This window comes from Dryobates pubescens, chromosome 20 (genome assembly GCF_014839835.1).
Source record: "Dryobates pubescens isolate bDryPub1 chromosome 20, bDryPub1.pri, whole genome shotgun sequence".
Taxonomy (NCBI): domain Eukaryota; kingdom Metazoa; phylum Chordata; class Aves; order Piciformes; family Picidae; genus Dryobates; species Dryobates pubescens.
The window spans coordinates 19,560,273-19,578,735 of NC_071631.1; the positions used below are offsets into that span (position 1 = coordinate 19,560,273).

The 18,463-nt window shown below is 60.7% G+C and overlaps 1 protein-coding gene across 2 annotated transcripts in view; it reads left to right on the forward strand.

The window, feature by feature from the left end:
• The first annotated feature begins 2,705 nt into the window (after nt 1–2,705).
• ARHGAP44 (Rho GTPase activating protein 44) overlaps nt 2,706–18,463 on the forward strand; it is a 45,189-nt gene continuing 29,431 nt past the window's right edge. For both annotated transcript variants that reach the window (XM_054170933.1, XM_054170934.1), the window contains exon 1: nt 2,706–2,933. In XM_054170933.1, the coding sequence (XP_054026908.1) occupies nt 2,881–2,933 (53 nt within the window). In that variant the 5' untranslated portion in view covers nt 2,706–2,880. The remainder of the gene's footprint in view (nt 2,934–18,463) is intronic.

Consider the following 18,463-nt stretch of genomic DNA (forward strand, 5'->3'; position numbering starts at 1 on the left):
TGCAGTCAAACAGCCCCAGGAGCTGCCTGGGCTGAGGAGGCTGGGGAGGGGTGGTGCTGCCTGTGGGCATGGGTTTGGCAAGAAACTGGGAACAGGGAGGAAGGAAAAACCTAAAAAGCCTGGGAATGCCCTTGGATGGCAGCAGGCACAGGTAGAGGAGACCCTGCCTGCACCCAGCATTGCACCCTGCCTGTGCTGGGCATCACACCCTGCCTGCACCCAGCATTGCACCCTGCCTGTGCTGGGCATCACACCCTGCTTGCACCCAGCATCTCACCTGCCTGTGCTGGGCATCACACCCTGCCTGCACCCAGCATCTCACCCTGCCTGTGCTGGGCATCACACCCTGCCTGCACCCAGCACTGTGCCCTGCCTGTGCTGGGCATCACACCCTGCCTGCACCTGGCATCTCACCCTGCCTGTGCTGGGCATCATAGCCTGCCTGCACCCAGCATCTCACCTGCCTGTGCTGGGCATCACACCCTGCCTGCACCCAGCATCTCACCCTGCCTGTGCTGGGCATCATAGCCTGCCTGCCCCCAGCATCTCACCTGCCTGTGCTGGGCATCACACCCTGCCTGCACCTGGCATCTCACCTGCCTGTGCTGGGCATCACACCCTGCCTGCACCCGGCATCTCACCTGCCTGTGCTGGGCATCACACCCTGCCTGCACCTGGCATCTCACCCTGCCTGTGCTGGGCATCACACCCTGCCTGCACCCGGCATCTCACCCTGCCTGTGCTGGGCATCACACCCTGCCTGCACCTGGCATCTCACCTGCCTGTGCTGGGCATCACACCCTGCCTGCACCCAGCATTGCACCCTGCCTGTGCTGGGCATCACACCCTGCCTGCACCCAGCATTGCACCCTGCCTGTGCTGGGCATCACACCCTGCCTGCACCCAGCATCTCACCTGCCTGTGCTGGGCATCACACCCTGCCTGCACCCAGCATCTCACCTGCCTGTGATGGGCATCACACCCTGCCTGCACCCAGCATTGCACCCTGCCTGTGCTGGGCATCACACCCTGCCTGCACCCAGCACTGTGCCCTGCCTGTGCTGGGCATCACACCCTGCCTGCACCCAGCACTGTGCCCTGCCTGTGCTGGCCATCATCCCCTGCCTGCACCCAGCACTGTGCCCTGCCTGTGCTGGCCATCATCCCCTGCCTGCACCTTGCACCACGCTCTGCCTGCACTGAGCCCTGCTTGCTCGCAGCATCGTGCCCTGGGGCTGCTGAGGAAACACCGTTTGGGGCTTTGTTTGGACCGGCAGAGAGAGCAGCTGCGACATCCCTTATCTCCAGCGACCCAGAAGCTCAAGGCAGCTGCCGGCTCCCGGGAAATCCCATCGGTGGCGAAGAGGCTGCAGAGGTCCCGGGGCACTTTGCCGTCCCTGTTGTGCGGGCTGGAAGAGCGGGGCCGAGGGCTCCAGCAGACGGAGCAGAGGCTTTGCAGGGGCCGGCAGCGAGGAGGAGCTTCCCGAGCCTGTTTTGGCAGAGGGAAGCATGGATGCACGGAAAAGGTCCGGCGGCAGGGGGCTTCCGACGCGACGGGGCGGTGCTGACAGCGCAGAGCCGTGCCTGTGCCAGTGCTGCCCTCCAAGAGCGTCTCCAAGGGCTGGATCCAGCTGCAGGGCAGGGAGGATGATGCGGGGAGTCCGCAGGTGCCTTCGCAGAGCGTCGCCAGGGCTCCTCCTCAGCAGATTTCACACTGTCACAGGGATCAGCGCCTTAGGCTTTGTTTATTCCTCACCAAGAAGCCACAGAGAAGTTCATCCAAGCGTCCTTCCAAGGACAGATGCTAGCATGGGCACAGCAGCCCTTCTGGGGGTCAGCAGGCCCTGGGCAGGCAGCTGGGGTGGTGGTGCTGGGGTGAACACCACCCCAGCCTCTGCCCCGAGGTCTGCAGAGCCTGGAGGGGGGACACAGCAGCCAGGCAGTGAGGTCCCCTGGCCACCCCAGCCCTGACCCCAGGCTGGGACCTGGTCCTGCTGCCCTGCTCTGGCTCATCTGCTGCTGCCCAGGGGTGCCCAGATGCTGCTAAACCTGCCACAGCCCCGAGCACCACAGAGCCCTGGGGGTCTGGAGGGGGGAGATGGGGGATGCTGGGGAGATGCTGGGGGGATGTTGAGAAATGCCAGGGGGATGCTGAGGAATGCCAGGGGGTGCTGGAGGTCTGCTGGGAAAATGCCAAGGGATGCTGGGCACGATGTCAGGGGGATGCTGGAGGAACGCGGGGGGTATGCCAACGGATGCCAGGGGATCCAAGGGGGATGCTGAGGCCATGTCAGGGGATACTGAGGGAGGCCAAGGGATGCTGGGGGATGGATGCCAAACGATTCGGAGGGATGCCTGGGGGGATGCCAGGTAATGCTGAGGCCATTTCAGGCGATGCTGAGGGATGCTGGGGCTATGCCAGGTGATGCCGAGGCCATGTCGAGGGATGCTGAGGGCTGCCGGGGATGGGGGAAATGCGGGAGGGACGCTGGGGCCGTGCCAAGGGATGCCAGGTGACACCGGGGGGATGCCAGGTGGCGCCGGGGGGACGCCCAGGGCCAGGCCAAAGTCCCCCCTTCCCCCTACTCCCCGCTTTGCCCGGCAGATCCCGGCGGAGCGGGCAGCCCCGGACTACATTTCCCATGGCCGCCGCGGCTGGGGGCGGTGCGGGGCGGTGCGGCGGGGAGCGGAGCGGCGCGGGGGGCGCGGAGCGCGGCGGGGCCCGGCTCGGCCCGGCTCGGCTCGGCTCGGCCCGGCTCGGCTCGGCTCGGCTCGGCCCGGCCTGGCTGCGCAGGGGGCGAGGATGCGGGAGGGGCGGCCCGGGGCTCGCCGCTGCCCCCCCGCCCTGCCCGCCTAAGGGGCGTCCGCGCCGCCGCCACCATGAAGAAGCAATTCAACCGCATGCGCCAGCTCGCCAACCAGACCGTGGGCAGGTAGGGATGGGCACGGGCCCTGCCCGCGCCCTGCCCGCGCCCTGCCCGCCCTGCCCGCGCTGCCCGACCCACAGCCCCGCAGCTCACACTCTACCTGCGTCCTGCCTGCACCCTGCCTGCCCCACAGCCCCAACCAGCATCCTGCCTGCACCCTGCCTGCCCCACAGCCCCGCAGCTCACACTCTACCTGCATCCTGCCTGCACCCTGCCTGCCCCACAGCCCCAACCAGCATCCTGCCTGCACCCTGCCTGCCCCACAGCCCCGCAGCTCACACTCTACCTGCGTCCTGCCTGCACCCTGCCTGCCCCACAGCCCCAACCAGCATCCTGCCTGCACCCTGCCTGCCCCACAGCCCCGCAGCTCACACTCTGTGTCCTGCCTGCACCTTGCCTGCCCCACAGCCCCGACCAGCATCCTGCCTGCACCCTGCCTGCCCCACAGCCCCAACCAGCATCCTGCCTGCACCCTGCCTGCCCCACAGCCCCGCAGCTCACACTCTACCAGCATCCTGCCTGCTCTCTGCCTACCCCACAGCCCCAACCAGCATCCTGCCTGCACCCTGCCTGCCCCACAGCCCCAACCAGTATCCTGCCTGCACCCTGCCTGCCCCACAGCCCCGCAGCTCACACTCTACCTGCGTCCTGCCTGCACCCTGCCTGCCCCACAGCCCCCAGCCAGCATCCTGCCTGCACCCTGCCTGCCCCACAGCCCCAACCAGCATCCTGCCTGCACCCTGCCTGCCCCACAGCCCCGCAGCTCACACTCTACCTGTGTCCTGCCTGCACCCTGCCTGCCCCACAGCCCCAACCAGCATCCTGCCTGCACCCTGCCTGCCCCACAGCCCCCAGCCAGCATCCTGCCTGCACCCTGCCTGCCCCACAGCCCCCAGCCAGCATCCTACCTGCACCCTTCCTGCCCCACAGCCCCCAACCAGCATCCTACCTGCACCCTTCCTGCCCCACAGCCCCCAGCCAGCATCCTTCCTTGTGCCCTGGATGCTCCCTGCCGGCCCCATAGCCTTCAACCAGCATCCTGCCTGCTCCCTGTCTGCCCCCAGCCTGCCCCATTGCCCTCGTCCTGCACCCTCCTAGTGTCCTGCCTGCCTCACTGCCCCTGCTCCCTCTACTCCCTGCCAGCCTCACTGCCCCCATGCCACACTCTGCCTGCTCCCTGCCTGCACCCCTGTTTGCCTCACTGCCCTCATCCTGCACCCTGCTTGGCTGCCCCACTGCCCCTGCTCTGCCTATCCTCCTGCCTGAGCCTAGCTTGCCCCACTGCCCCTAATCCCAAACCTTGCCTGCTTCCCTGCCTGCTCCCTGCCACCCTCCTGCTCCTGACTGCTTTGCTCCCCTTCCTGCCCCTCTGCCTCTGATTCTGCACCTTGCCTGCATCCTGCCTGCCCCACTGCCTGCCTCCCTGTCCCTAGCCCCTGCCCAGCCCCTGCCCCCTCCCTCAGCTGTTTCCTGCCTGTCCCCCTGATCCCTGCCTGTGCCCTGCCCATGCTCTGCCTGCTCTTCCTATTGCCCCTGTTCCTGCCCTCACCCTGCCCACCCTACTGCCCCTTCTGCCCTGCCCTCTGCCTGCCCCACTGCCAGTGCTCCCAGCCCTCTGTATGCCCCTAGCTCTGCTGCCTGCATCTGCCTGCTCCCTGCACCTGCCTCCCTGCCCACACCTGCCTCCCCCCTGCCCACACTGTGCCCCAGAGCCCACCTGTGCTAGCATCTGCTCCCCAACTGCCCCACTGCCCACACCTTTCCCCCTGCCTGCATCTGCCCTCCCGTGCTCACACTGTGCCCCACTGCCTGCACCCTGCCTGCATCTGCCCTCCCCTGCTCACACTGTGCCCCCCTGCCTGCACCCTGCCTGCATCTGCCCTCCCCTGCTCACGCTGTGCCCCCCTGCCTGCGCCCTGCCTGCATCTGCCCTCCCCTGCTCATGCTGTGCCCCCCTGCCTGCACCCTGCCTGCATCTGCCCTCCCCTGCTCACACTGTGCCCCCCTGCCTGCCCCCTGCCTGCATCTGCCCTCCCCTGCTCATACTGTGCCCCCCTGCCTGCGCCCTGCCTGCATCTGCCCTCCCCTGCTCATACTGTGCCCCCCTGCCTGCCCCCTGCCTGCATCTGCCCTCCCCTGCTCATACTGTGCCCCACTGCCTGCCCCCTGCCTGCATCTGCCCTCCCCTGCTCATACTGTGCCCCCCTGCCTGCCCCCTGCCTGCATCTGCCCTCCCCTGCTCATACTGTGCCCCCCTGCTTGCTCCCTGCCTGCATCTGCCCTCCCCTGCTCACGCTGTGCCCCCCTGCCTGCACCCTGCCTGCACCCTGCCTGCATCTGCCCTCCCCTGCTCACACTGTGCCCCCTGCTTGCTCCCTGCCTGCATCTGCCCTCCCCTGCTCATGCTGTGCCCCCCTGCCTGCACCCTGCCTGCCCCCTGCCTGCATCTGCCCTCCCCTGCTCACACTGTGCCCCCCTGCCTGCCCCCTGCCTGCATCTGCCCTCCCCTGCTCACACTGTTCCCCCCTGCCTGCACCCTGCCTGCATCTGCCCTCCCCTGCTCATACTGTTCCCCCCTGCCTGCCCCCTGCCTGCATCTGCCCTCCCCTGCTCACACTGTGCACCCTGCCTGCACCCTGCCTGCATCTGCCCTCCCCTGCTCATACTGTGCCCCCTGCCTGCACCCTGCCTGCATCTGCCCTCCCCTGCTCATGCTGTGCCCCACTGCCTGTACCCTGCCTGCATCTGCCCTCCCCTGCTCACACTGTTCCCCCCTGCCTGCACCCTGCCTGCATCTGCCCTCCCCTGCTCATGCTGTGCCCCACTGCCTGTACCCTGCCTGCATCTGCCCTCCCCTGCTCATACTGTGCCCCCTGCCTGCACCCTGCCTGCATCTGCCCTCCCCTGCTCATGCTGTGCCCCACTGCCTGTACCCTGCCTGCATCTGCCCTCCCCTGCTCACACTGTTCCCCCCTGCCTGCCCCCTGCCTGCATCTGCCCTCCCCTGCTCACACTGTTCCCCCTTGCCTGCACCCTGCCTGCACCCTGCCTGCATCTGCCCTCCCCTGCTCATGCTGTGCCCCACTGCCTGTACCCTGCCTGCCCCCTGCCTGCCCCACTGCCCACACCTCCTCCTGGCCCATTCCCTGCCCGCCCCTTGCCTCCTCCCCTGCCTGCCCCCTGCCTGCCTGTTAACCCTTGCCTGTCCCCCCGCACACACCCTGCCCCCCTGCCCCCTGCCCCACACCCTCCCCACTCCATCCGCTGCTTCCCTGCCCGCCCCTGCCCTGCCCCTGCCAGCCCCGGTGCCCGCCGCCAGTGCTGCCCCCACGCAGACACCTTCTGCCCTGCTGCCGTGGGGTGCCCCACGGAGCTGCTCCTCCCGGCACCCAGGGCGGGCCCCAGCGGGTGGGGTGGGGCGGCGGGGTGCAGGGGGCACCTGTGGGTGCAGGCAGAGGGGCTGTGCCCGCGGGGGTGCCAGTCGCAGGGCCAGGCCGGGCTGTGGCGGTGGCTGTTGTGTAATTCCTGCAGCTTTTGCAGCCGGGAGGAGGATTTGTTTCCTGCTTCCCAGCGCGGTGCCGGGCACCGGCATGGCACGGCCCCGGCGCGGCCCCGGCGCGGCCCCGGCACGGCCCCGGCGCGGCCCCGGCATCCCCGAGGGCTTCGCCTTGCGCTGGCATCCCCTGCGTGGCATCCCCTGCGTGGCATCCCCTGCGTGGCATCCCCTGCGTGCCCCTCACCCTCTGCCCCTCGGGGGTGGGGGCGGCTCTGCTGACTCGGGACGCGGTGGTGGCAGCCGGTCCTGCCCCGGGCCCTGCTCGTGGGCACGGGGCTGGGCTGGCAGCAGGGCACCGGCTGGGGGCTCCGGGGAGCACGCTGAGGGCATGGGCTGGGGGGTCCTGCTGGGGGCATGGGCTGGGGGGAATGGGCTGGGGGGTCCTGCTGGGGACGTGGGCTGGGGGAATGGGCTGGGGGGTCCTGGTGTGGGAATGGGCTGTGGGGTCCTGCTGGGGGAATGGGCTGGGGGAATGGGCTGGGGGGTCCTGCTGAGGGCATGGGCTGGGGGAATGGGCTGGGGGGTCCTGGTGTGGGAATGGGGAGTGGGATCCTGGTTGTGGGAATGGGGAGTGGGGTCCTGGTGTGGGAATCAGCTGTGGGGTCCTGGTGTGGGAATGGGGAGTGGGGTCCTGGTGTGGGAATGGGCTGTGGGGTCCTGGTGTGGGAATGGGGAGTGGGGTCCTGGTGTGGGAATCAGCTGTGGGGTCCTGGTGTGGGAATGGGGAGTGGGGTCCTGGTGTGGGAATGGGCTGTGGGGTCCTGGTGTGGGAATGGGGAGTGGGGTCCTGGTGTGGGAATGGGCTGTGGGGTCCTGGTGTGGGAATGGGGAGTGGGGTCCTGGTGTGGGAATCAGCTGTGGGGTCCTGCTGTGGGAATGGGCTGTGGGATCCTGGTGTGGGAATGGGGTACAGGATCCTGGTGTGGGAATGGGCTGTGGGATGCTGGTGTGGGGCTGGGCTGTGGGAGTGTTGTACAGGATCCTGGTGTGGGAGTGTGGCAGGGGATCCTGGTGTTGGGAATGTGCTGTGGGAAGGCAGTGTGGGATGCTGGTGTGGGAATGGGGTACAGGATCCTGGTGTGGGAATGGGGAGTGGGATGCTGGTGTGGGAATGGGCTGTGAGATGCTGGTGTGGGAATGGGGAGTGGGATGCTGGTGTGGGAATGGGGTACAGGATCCTGGTGTGGGAATGGGGAGTGGGATCCTGGTGTGGGAATGGGCTGTGAGATGCTGGTGTGGGAATGGGCTGTGGGATCCTGGTGTAGGAATGGGCTGTGGGATCCTGGTGTGGGAATGGGGAGTGGGATCCTGGTGTGGGAATGGGCTGTGGGATGCACAGGGTGGGATCCTGGGGGGGGAGCAGGGTGCAGGAATGAGGTGCAGGAGCACAGTGGGGTCATGGGGCAGGAGCATCCCCTGGGATCATAGCGTGGGAAGCTGGTGTGGGAGCACAGTGCAGGAGGGTGGTGTGGGAATGTGGTGCAGGAGCATGGCACAGGAACACCATCTGGGAACATGGTGTGGGAATGGTGTGGGAATGGTCTGGGAATGCAGTGAGGGAACGGTGAGGGAACGGTATGGGAATGGTGTGGGAATGGTGTGGGAATGCAGTGAGGGAATGGTGTGGGAATGCAGTGAGGGAATGGTGTGGGAATGGTGTGGGAATGCAGTGAGGGAATGGTGTGGGAATGCAGTGAGGGATTTAGGTGAGGGAATGTGGTACAGGAACACGGCACAGGAACACCATCTGGGAACGTGCTGCAGGAGTCCAGCCTGGGAACATGGTGTGGGAATGGTGTGGGAGTGGTGTGGGAATGGTGTGGGAATGCAGTGAAGGGATGCAGTGAGGGGATGCAGTGAGGGAATGAGGTGAGGGAATGTGGTACAGGAACATGGCACAGGAACACCATCTGGGAACGTGCTGCAGGAGTCCAGCCTGGGAACATGGTGTGGGAGTGGTGTGGCAATGGTGTGGGAGTGGTGTGGGAGTGGTGTGGCAATGGTGTGGGAGTGGTCTGGGAATGGTGTGGGAGTGCAGTGAGGGAATGCAGTGAGGGGATGCAGTGAGGGGATGCAGTGAGGGGATGCAGTGAGGGAATGAGGTGAGGGAATGTGGTACAGGAACACCATCTGGGAACGTGCTGCAGGAGTCCAGCCTGGGAACACGGTGTGGGAGTGGTGTGGGAATGCAGTGAGGGAATGCAGTGAGGGAATGCAGTGAGGGGATGCAAGGCAGGAACAAGCAGCAGGAATGCAGTGCAGGGAGACAGGTCGGGAATGTGGTGCAGGCACATGGAGTAGGGAATGTGGTTTGGGAACTTGCTGGGGGAATTGAGTGCAGGAGCAGAGTGTGGGAACACCAGATGGGAGCATGGGGCAAGAGCACGGTGTGGGAACAGGCTCTGGGAGCCTGCTGTGGGAATGTGGTGGAGAAACCTGGTGCAGGAGTGAGTGAGAGCTGGGAATGGGATGCAGGAGTGAGTGAGAGCTGGGAATGGGATGCAGGAGGAGGGTGCAGGAGTGAGAGCTGGGAATGGGATGCAGAAAGAGGGTGCAGGAGTGAGTGAGGGCTGGGAATGGGATGCAGGAGTGAGAGAGAGATGGGAATGGGATGCAGGAGGAGGGTGCAGGAGTGAGAGCTGGGAATGGGATGCAGAAAGAGGGTGCAGGAGTGAGTGAGGGCTGGGAATGGGATGCAGGAGGAGGGTGCAGGAGTGAGAGCTGGGAATGGGATGCAGAAAGAGGGTGCAGGAGTGAGTGAGGGCTGGGAATGGGATGCAGGAGGAGGGTGCAGGAGTGAGAGCTGGGAATGGGATGCAGAAAGAGGGTGCAGGAGTGAGTGAGGGCTGGGAATGGGATGCAGGAGTGAGAGAGAGATGGGAATGGGATGCAGGAGGAGGGTGCAGGTGTGAGAGCTGGGAATGGGATGCAGGAGGAGGGTGCAGGAGTGAGTGAGAGCTGGGAATGGGATGCAGGAGGAGGGTGCAGCATGGTGTGGGAGCAGGACACAGTGGCAGGAACATGGAGCAAGATTGTGGTGCTGGGACAGGGTTTGGGAGCTGCTGGAATCCAGTGTGGAGCACAATGCTGGGTGGGAATGGGGTGGGAATGGGGTGCAGGAGTATGGTGCAGGCACACAGTGAGGGAAGGTGGTGCAGGAGCATGGTGTGGGAATGGGATGTGGGAATGTGGGGGCAGAAGATGCTGTGGGAGCCTGGCACAGGAGCCTGGTGTAGGAATGGGATGTGGGAATGTGGGGTCAGAAGATGCTGTGGGAGCCTGGTAGAGGAGCACGGTGTGGTGTAGGAATGTGGTGCAAGGATGTGGTGCAAGGATGTGGTGTGGGAATGTGGTGCAGGAGGGTGGCAGAGGAAATGTGGTACTGGGATTGTGGTGCAGGAACACAGTGTGGGAACACTGGGAGCCTGGCACTTCCCTGCCTGGGCAGGGAGTGGCTGGAGGAGGCTGTTTTGAGGACAGAGTGGGGGATTTTTCTCTCCTCTGCCCTGAGCCTGGTTTGCTCTCCACATCTCCCACAGCTTTGACACATCTCCCACCCACACTGGGGAGGCTGCAGCTGGGGGTGACCTCTGGTCCCACCACCACCACCTCCTGGGGGACATGAGCTGGGCACACACGCCCTCCCCTCCCTCCAAAACGCTGCTGCCATCCTCATTCCTGCATCCCCAGGGAGCAGGGACGATGCCAGGGCCGTGCCAGGCTCCCCACAGCACCCTACCAGCAGTGGCCATGGGGCTTGGAGCCTCTACAGCCCTCCCTGGGAGGCTGGCTCCGTGCTGGCATGGGGTGGCTGGAGCAGGGCTCCATCCTCTTCCTCAGCCCCACTCCACTGGATCCCACCTGGAGCACAGGAGGATGCTTATCCCTCCTCCCCAGCTCCCCTCCTCCTCGCCAGCTGCATGGAAATAGGAAAGAATAGATGGAAAGAGGGAATAACAGGAATGAGGAGTAAGAGGTGGGAATGGGGAATCATGGCTGGAAAGAGGGAACAATAGATGGGAATGGGGAGTAAGAGGTGGGAATGAGGAATCATGGCTGGAAAGAGGGAATAACAGATGGGAATGAGGAATAATTGAGGAGTAAGAGATGGGAATAAGGAATCATGTAGGGAAACAGGGAATAATAGGTGGAAATGAGGAGTGAGAGATGGGAATGAGGAGTAAGAGATGGGAATAAGGAATCATGTAGGGAACCAGGGAATAACAGATGGAAATGAGGAGTAAGAGGTGGGAATGAGGAATAATACATGGGAATAAGGAATCATGTAAGGAAACAGGGAATAATAGATGGGAATGAGGAATAAGAGATGGGAGTAAGGAATAATACATGGGAATAAGGAATCATGTATGGAAACAGGGAATAATAGATGGGAATGAGGAGTAAGAGATGGGAATGAGGAATCATGTAAGGAAACAGGGAATAATAGATGGGAATGAGGAATAAGAGATGGGAATGAGGAATAATACATGGGAATAAGGAATCATGTATGGAAACAGGGAATAATAGATGGGAATGAGGAGTAAGAGATGGGAATGAGGAGTAAGAGATGGGAATAAGGAATCATGTAAGGAAACAGGGAATAATAGATGGGAATGAGGAATAAGAGATGGGAGTAAGGAATAATACATGGGAATAAGGAATCATGTATGGAAACAGGGAATAATAGATGGGAATGAGGAGTAAGAGATGGGAATGAGGAGTAAGAGATGGGAATAAGGAATCATGTAAGGAAACAGGGAATAATAGATGGGAATGAGGAATAAGAGATGGGAATGAGGAATAAGAGATGGGAATAAGGAATCATGGCTGGAAACAGGGAATAATAGATGGAAATGAGGAATAAGAGATGGAAATGAGGAGTAAGAGATGGGAATGAGGAATAATAGATGGGAATAAGGAATCATGTAGGGAAACAGGAAATAATAGATGGGAATGAGGAATAAGAGATGGGAATAAGGAATCATGGCTGGAAACAGGGAATAGTAGATGGGAATAAGGAATAAGAGATGGGAATAAGGAATAATACATGGGAATAAGGAATCATGTCTGGATACAGGGAATAATGGAAATGAGGAGGAAGAGATGGGAATGAGGAATAAGATGGGAATGAGGAATAAGAGATGGGAATAAGGAATCATGTAAGGAAACAGGGAATAATAGATGGAAATGAGGAATAATAGATGGAAATGAGGAGTAAGAGATGGGAATGAGGAATAATAGATGGGAATAAGGAATCATGTAGGGAAACAGGGAATAATAGATGGGAATGAGGAATAAGAGATGGGAATAAGGAATCATGGCTGGAAACAGGGAATAGTAGATGGGAATAAGGAATAAGAGATGGGAATAAGGAATAATACATGGGAATAAGGAATCATGTCTGGATACAGGGAATAATGGAAATGAGGAGGAAGAGATGGGGATGAGGAATAACAGATGGGAATAAGGGATCATGTATAGGAACAGGGAATAACAGACAGAAATGATAATAGATGGGAATGAGGAGTAAGAGATGGGAATGTAGGGAAACAGGGAATAATAGATGGAAACAGGGAAAAATAAAAGGCAGTAAGGAGTAATATATTGAAATGAAGGATAATATGTGGAAATGAAGGATAATATGTGGAAGTGGAGGATAATATGTGGAAATGAGGGATACCACATATAAATGAGGAATGAGTAAAGGAAATGAATAATTAATGGGAAGGAGAAATGGTAATAAGGAATAATAGGTGGGAAGAGGGACTAAGAGATGCAAATAAGGGATGGTAAGTGGGAGTCATCAAAGGAACTAGGGAAGAATGAATGGAAATGGGGAATGATGGGTGGAAATGAGGAATAATTCATGGGAAGGAGGGATGATCAATGGAAATAAGGAATAAGACACGAGAAGAAGGACTAACAGATGGCAATAGAGAACAGTAAATGGAAATAAGGAATAAATAGCTGGAAATAAGGAATAATAATGGGAACAATAATGGAATGGTGATGTGTCTCCCTGGGAGAAGGCCTGGGGGATGTCCCCTGATGCTTGTCACTAGACTCCAGTGGGCCACCCCTGATGGCAGCACCCCAAGGTGCAGCCCCATCCCAAGGTACATCCCCATCCCAAGGCGTATCCTTCATCCCAAGGTGCATCCCCATCCCAAGCTGCATCCCCATCCCAAGGTGCATCTTCATCCCAAGGTGCAGCCCCATCCCAAGGTACATCCACATCCCAAGGTGTATCCTCTATCCCAAGGTGCATTCCTCCATCCCAAGGTGCATCCCCATCCCAAGGTACATCCCCATCCCAAAGTGTATCCTCATCCCTCGGTGCATCCCCATTCCAAGCTGTATCCTTCATCCCTAGGTGCATCTCTATTCCAAGGTACATCCTCCATCCCTAGGTACATCCTCCATCCCAAGGTACATCCCCATCCCAAGGGTCATTCCTTCATCCCTAGGTGCATCCCCATCCCAAAGTGCATCCCCATCCCAAGGTGCATCCCCATCCCAAGCTTCATTCCTCCATCCCAAGCTGCATCCTCCATCCCAAGCTGCATCCTCCATCCCAAGCTGCATCCCCATCCCAAGGGTCATTCCTTCATCCCCTAGGTGCATCCCCATCCCAAGCTGCATCCTCCATCCCAAGCTGCATCCCCATCCCAAGCTGCATCCCCATCCCAAACTGCATCCCCATCCCAAGGGTCATTCCTTCATCCCCTAGGTGCATCCTCCATCTCAAGCTGCATCCCCATCCCAAGCTGCATCCCCATCCCAAGCTGCATCCTCCATCCCAAGCTGCATCCCCATCCCAAGGGTCATTCCTTCATCCCCTAGGTGCATCCCCATCCCAAGCTGCATCCTCCATCCCAAGCTGCATCCCCATCCCAAGGGTCATTCCTTCATCCCCTAGGTGCATCCCCATCCCAAGCTGCATCCTCCATCCCAAGCTGCATCCCCATCCCAAGCTGCATCCCCATCCCAAACTGCATCCCCATCCCAAGGGTCATTCCTTCATCCCCTAGGTGCATCCTCCATCTCAAGCTGCATCCCCATCCCAAGCTGCATCCCCATCCCAAGCTGCATCCTCTAGCCCAGGAGCACTTGGGGCTGGCTGTGGCTTTGGTGGCCCTTGGGGCTGGTGGTTGCTGAAGCTCCCCCAGGCCCTTCTGCTGTCACCCCAGAGCCTTGCAGCCCCGAGGCTCTGTGCTCTGCCGCAGAGCCCTCCGGCAGGCAGCAGGCAGGCTTCCTTCTGCACACACCAAATAAGGCCAGAGGGAATAACAGCACCACCTGGGATTTTTTCCAATGGGAGTTTCCAGGAGGGAACAACACCCTTTAAATAGCTGCCTTCCACCCCTGCACTTCGGGGTGCTGGGGGCTCAGCACCGACATCCCCCCACCGAGGCTTTCTGGCATTGCTGAGGGACACTGTGCCCTGGCTGGTGCCAGCAGCAGCCCTGGGGGATATTTTTATCCTCCTTGCAAGGCAGCAGCAGAGCTGACAAACTGCAGCACTCATGGAGCAGGAGGAAGGCTTTGTCACAGAATCATAGACTCAACCAGGTTGGAAAAGGCCTCAGAGATCAGCAAGTCCAACCTACTCCCTCGCACCCAGCACCTCCTGGCAGCTGAAGCATGGCTCCAGGTGCCACATCCCACCTCCAGGGATGCTGTCCCTGCAGCCAGCAGCCTTGAGAGCCTGAGCTTTGCAGGAGCTTCTCACCCCACAGGGTGGGGAGGGTTCCTCTGCTGGGGATGTGCCGGGAGCCAGGAGCGAAGGGCTCTGTGCATCCCGTGCCCAAGAGGGATGCCAGCACAGAGCTCACAGCTGGGAGAGGGGCAGGAGATCAGAAGAGGCTTTTCTGCCTTGAAAATGTCCCCTGGTTTTCCCAGCAGCAGGCAGGAGGATGGAGGAAAGCTGGAGCAGCATCTCCCCTCCCCAGCCCCACCCCCATTTTATCCCATTTTCCCAGCCTGGCTCATCTGCAGGCAGCTGAGCTGCTGGGGACTGAACCATGGCACTGTGCCCACTGAGTGGGCACCACTGTGGGTGTAGGGCACAGGGATGGGTGCTGCATGGCACCTGGTGCTGAGGACGAGCTCAGGGTGAGCTGGGGGCGGGTATCTGGCTGGATGCTGCAGCTTGGAGTGGCCTCCCCTGGGGGTTCTAGCAGCCAGCTGAGGGTGAAAACCTTTGGATGGTTTTCACCTTGCCTGTGAGGAAGGCACCAGGAGAAGCCCTCAGCCTCGCTTGGCCTCCTCCAGCCCCTGGTGCTGAGCTGTCAGGCTGTGCGCCCCTGGGGCTGAGGAGAGCTCAGCCGGTGGCAGAGCTGGGCCAGTGTGCTCCTTGCACCATGCATGGTGGGCCAGGCTGGCTGCTGGGTGCTGGCAGCACAAAGCACTGGTGCTCAGCACCTTTTCTGGGCTGCCTGCTCGAGCCTCACCCTTCCCCCACCACCTCTGACCCTGGGGGCTTGAGGACAGCGACTTTTCCCCCAGGGATGTGCAGCAGCACCGCAGGGAGGTGTGGGCAGGGCCAGGCTGGTGCCAGGCACCAGGCCAGGCTGGATGAGGCCTTCAGCAGCCTGGGCTGGTGGGAGGTGTCCCTGCCCGTGGCAGGGGTTGGAACTGGCTGAGCTTGAAGGTCCTTTGCCACTCAGTCCATTCGGTGCTTCTGTGATCTCCAGGTGGGATGGAGGGGCAGATCCATGCATGGGAGCTGATGCTTGGGATGGCTTTGGCCAGATCCTGGTGCCTGCCTCTGGCCATGAGGCTATTCTTAGGCTGGAGCAAAGAGAAATGAGGGAAGAGCCTGGCTTTGGTGACTGAACAGGGATGGGGCAGGTGTGGGAATGCTGTAGCAAGGGAGTGGCCATGGATGGGGGAGAAAAGGCTATCTGGGGCAGGAGGTGTGGGCAAGAGGGTCCTTGAGGAGATGCTCAACCTCCAGAGACACTTCCTTGTGCCTGCCCATCCCCACACTGCATTCAGGCTCACACAGTGCATTGGGTTGGGAGGGATCCTCCAAGGTGATCTTGTCCAACCCCCCTGCAGGCAGCAGGGACACCTCCAGCTAGAGCAGGCTGCCCAGGGCCACATCCAGTCTGACCTTGAGTGTCTCCAGGGGCAGGGCTTAAGCCACATCCCTGGGGACATTCAAGCTGAGACCTGTGCTGCCCAGCAGCAGGGTGGGAGGGTTTCCCCATTCTGAGGGAATCCTGCCAGGAAATCCCACGTGTGCTGGAGTTTTGCTGGCTCAGGATAGAACCCAGGGCTGGAGGCTTCTCCTCTTGATGTTTGAGCATCAGAGAGGGGCAGTGCTGGGGACACAGAGCAGTCACTGGTGATGGATGGTCCAGCTAGAGGGAGATGCCGTCCATCAGGGAGAGAGGAACTCAGGTTGCTGTCACTCCCCAGGTTGAATCATGGAATTGTCAGGGCTGGAAGGGACCTCAAGGCTCAGCCAGCTCCAACGTCCCTGCCATGGGCAGGGACACCTCACACCACAGCAGGTTGCTCACAGCCACCTCCAGCCTGGCTGCAAACACCTCCAGGCAGGAGGCTTCCACCACCTCCCTGGGCAGCCTGTGCCAGGCTCTCACCACCCTCCTGGGGAACAACTTCTTCCTCACAGCCAATCTCAATCTCCCCATTTCTAGTTTTGCTCCACCCCCCCCAGTCCTATCCCTCCCTGACACCCTCAAAAGTCCCTCCCCAGCTTTCTTGGAGCCCCCTGCAGATCCTGGAAGGTCACAATTAGGTCTCCTTGGAGCCTTCTCCTCTCCAGCCTGCACAACCCCAACTCCCTCAGTCTGTGCTCACAGCAGAGCAGCTCCAGCCCTCTGCTCCTCCTCGTGACCCTTCTCTGGGCACCTTCCAGCACCTCCAGATCCTTCCTGGCACAGAGGCTCCAGAACTGGCCCCAGAGCTCCAGGTGGGGTCTCAGCAGAGCAGAGCAGAGCAGAGCAGAGCAGAGCAGAGGGCAGCACATGAAAGGAGCTCCTGAGGTTATTTGCTTGGAACTCAACAACATCTTCTTGCAGGATGCTGACTTCTGCTGGCAGTGAGTCCTGCCTGCAGAAACCACCCAAGCTGCAGCTCCATCTCTCTCCCTTTTGCTTTTGACTCTCCATAGAAACTGTCCTTGGAGTGTCTGGTGCTGGCTGGGGCTGAGGGCTGCCTGGCTCTGTGCTGGAATAACCAACCCCAAGGTGGAAATCTGGAGGGGGAGGGCCAGGACAGGCTTTGGTTTGCCCAAAGGCGAGGTGAAGGAAGGCACTGGAAGTGGGTACTCCTGGCTGCCTCTCCATGGGATGCTCCCATGGGATATAATACATGAAGCATGAAAGTCTGGGGAGGGGGATTGGGGACCAGCCGGGGAAATTGGGGCCCCTGCACCCTTCCTTTGGGTGCTGTTGTTGGATGAGGCCACTTTGCATGAGCAAAACTCCCCACCCCAGCTCCCTGGGAGAGTTAGGCTTAGGCTTAGGCTTAGGGTTAGGTCCCTGGGGGAGGGCCTCTCCAGTCTGAGAGTTCTGGCTGCATCCTCCTTGGGAGCCCAGGGCATGGAAATCCTCCTGGAAACAGGAGCTGCCCAGAGCTGATCCTGGCTTACACTGGTGCAGAGGAGATCCTCTGGTGGTTGGGCCATGGGGTGTTCCAGCCACCAGGCAGCCCCTGCCCAGGGCTCTGCTGCCTGTGTCAGACCCTTGAGCATCACTTGTGGGGCCAGGGTTATGGGATCAGCACCAGCAGTGGGGCAAGGAGGGGGACTGGGGGTGCCAGGAGGGGCTGGGGTGGGTTGAGGGTGCTGCAGAGGACCTGGGAAGTGCTGCTGTTGGCCTGAAGGAGTGAGGAGGATAGAGTGGGGCAGGCCAGGAAGGGCTGGGGAGTGCTGTGGGTGGGCTGCAGGGTGCTGGGTAGGCTCTGAGGGATGCTGTGAATGGATTGGAGGTGAGCTGGGGATGGACTGGGAGATGTTGAGGACAAGCTTCAAAAAGGGATTGGATGTGGCACTTGGTGCCATGGGTTAGTAGTCAGGAGGTGTTGGGTGACAGGTTGGACTTGATGATCTCTGAGGTCTTTTCCAACCTTATTGAGTCTATGATTCTAAGCTAGAGAGTGCCTGGAGGGGTTGGAGGATGCCAGGAGCAGCTGCAGGAACCAGGGAGAGCATCTCTGCTAGAGCCAGACACATTCCCAGCATGGATCACACCCAAACTGGTTCCTCTTGGGGCTGGTTCTGCAGGGTTACAATTCTGGAAGCACCTTTGTGGCCTGAACTGAGTGCTGGAGAGCAAGCCAGGAGCTGGGGCTCCTGAAACCCAGGAGATTTGGTTCTCCCTGGGGATGGGAGGCTGAGGTGAGAGAGCTGGGAGGAGGCACAGGGACCCACACCTATCCTCCAGTGGGAGCTGGTCAGAGCACAGTACTGAGAGGGAGAGGCAAGCACCAACCAAAGAGCTTTGGTGAGAGTCAGGGCTGAGTGGGCAAGCTCAAGGCTGAGCCCCCTGAAGGTGCTTTGCCAAGGTCCTGGGACAGACATTTCCATCCCTGCTCCAGAGCAGTGCTCCACCTCTGCTGGGTGCCCCAGGGAAGTCCCTGGGTACCAGGGAGATGGCACTGAGGTCTCCTTGAGCATCTCTGAGTGCCAACAAGATGCCAGCACCCAAAAAGTATCCCCCCCCCCAGGCAGGACAGAGCCAGGGGGACAGCAGGGCAGCTCCTAAAACCACAACTGGAAAATCCCAGCAATTTTAGGCTGAGCCTTTGGAGGAGGATGGATGTGATGGGATTTGTTTCCTGGTGGCTGCAGCAGTGCAGAGCTGTGGTGTGGAGGTGTTGGGTAGGATGGAGCAGGGCCAGAGAAGGGCAGCAAAGCTGGGGAAGGGTCTGGAGGACCAGGGCTGGGGAGGAGAAGCTGAGGGAGCTGGGGGGGTTGAGCCTGGAGAAGAGGAGGCTGAGGGAAGAC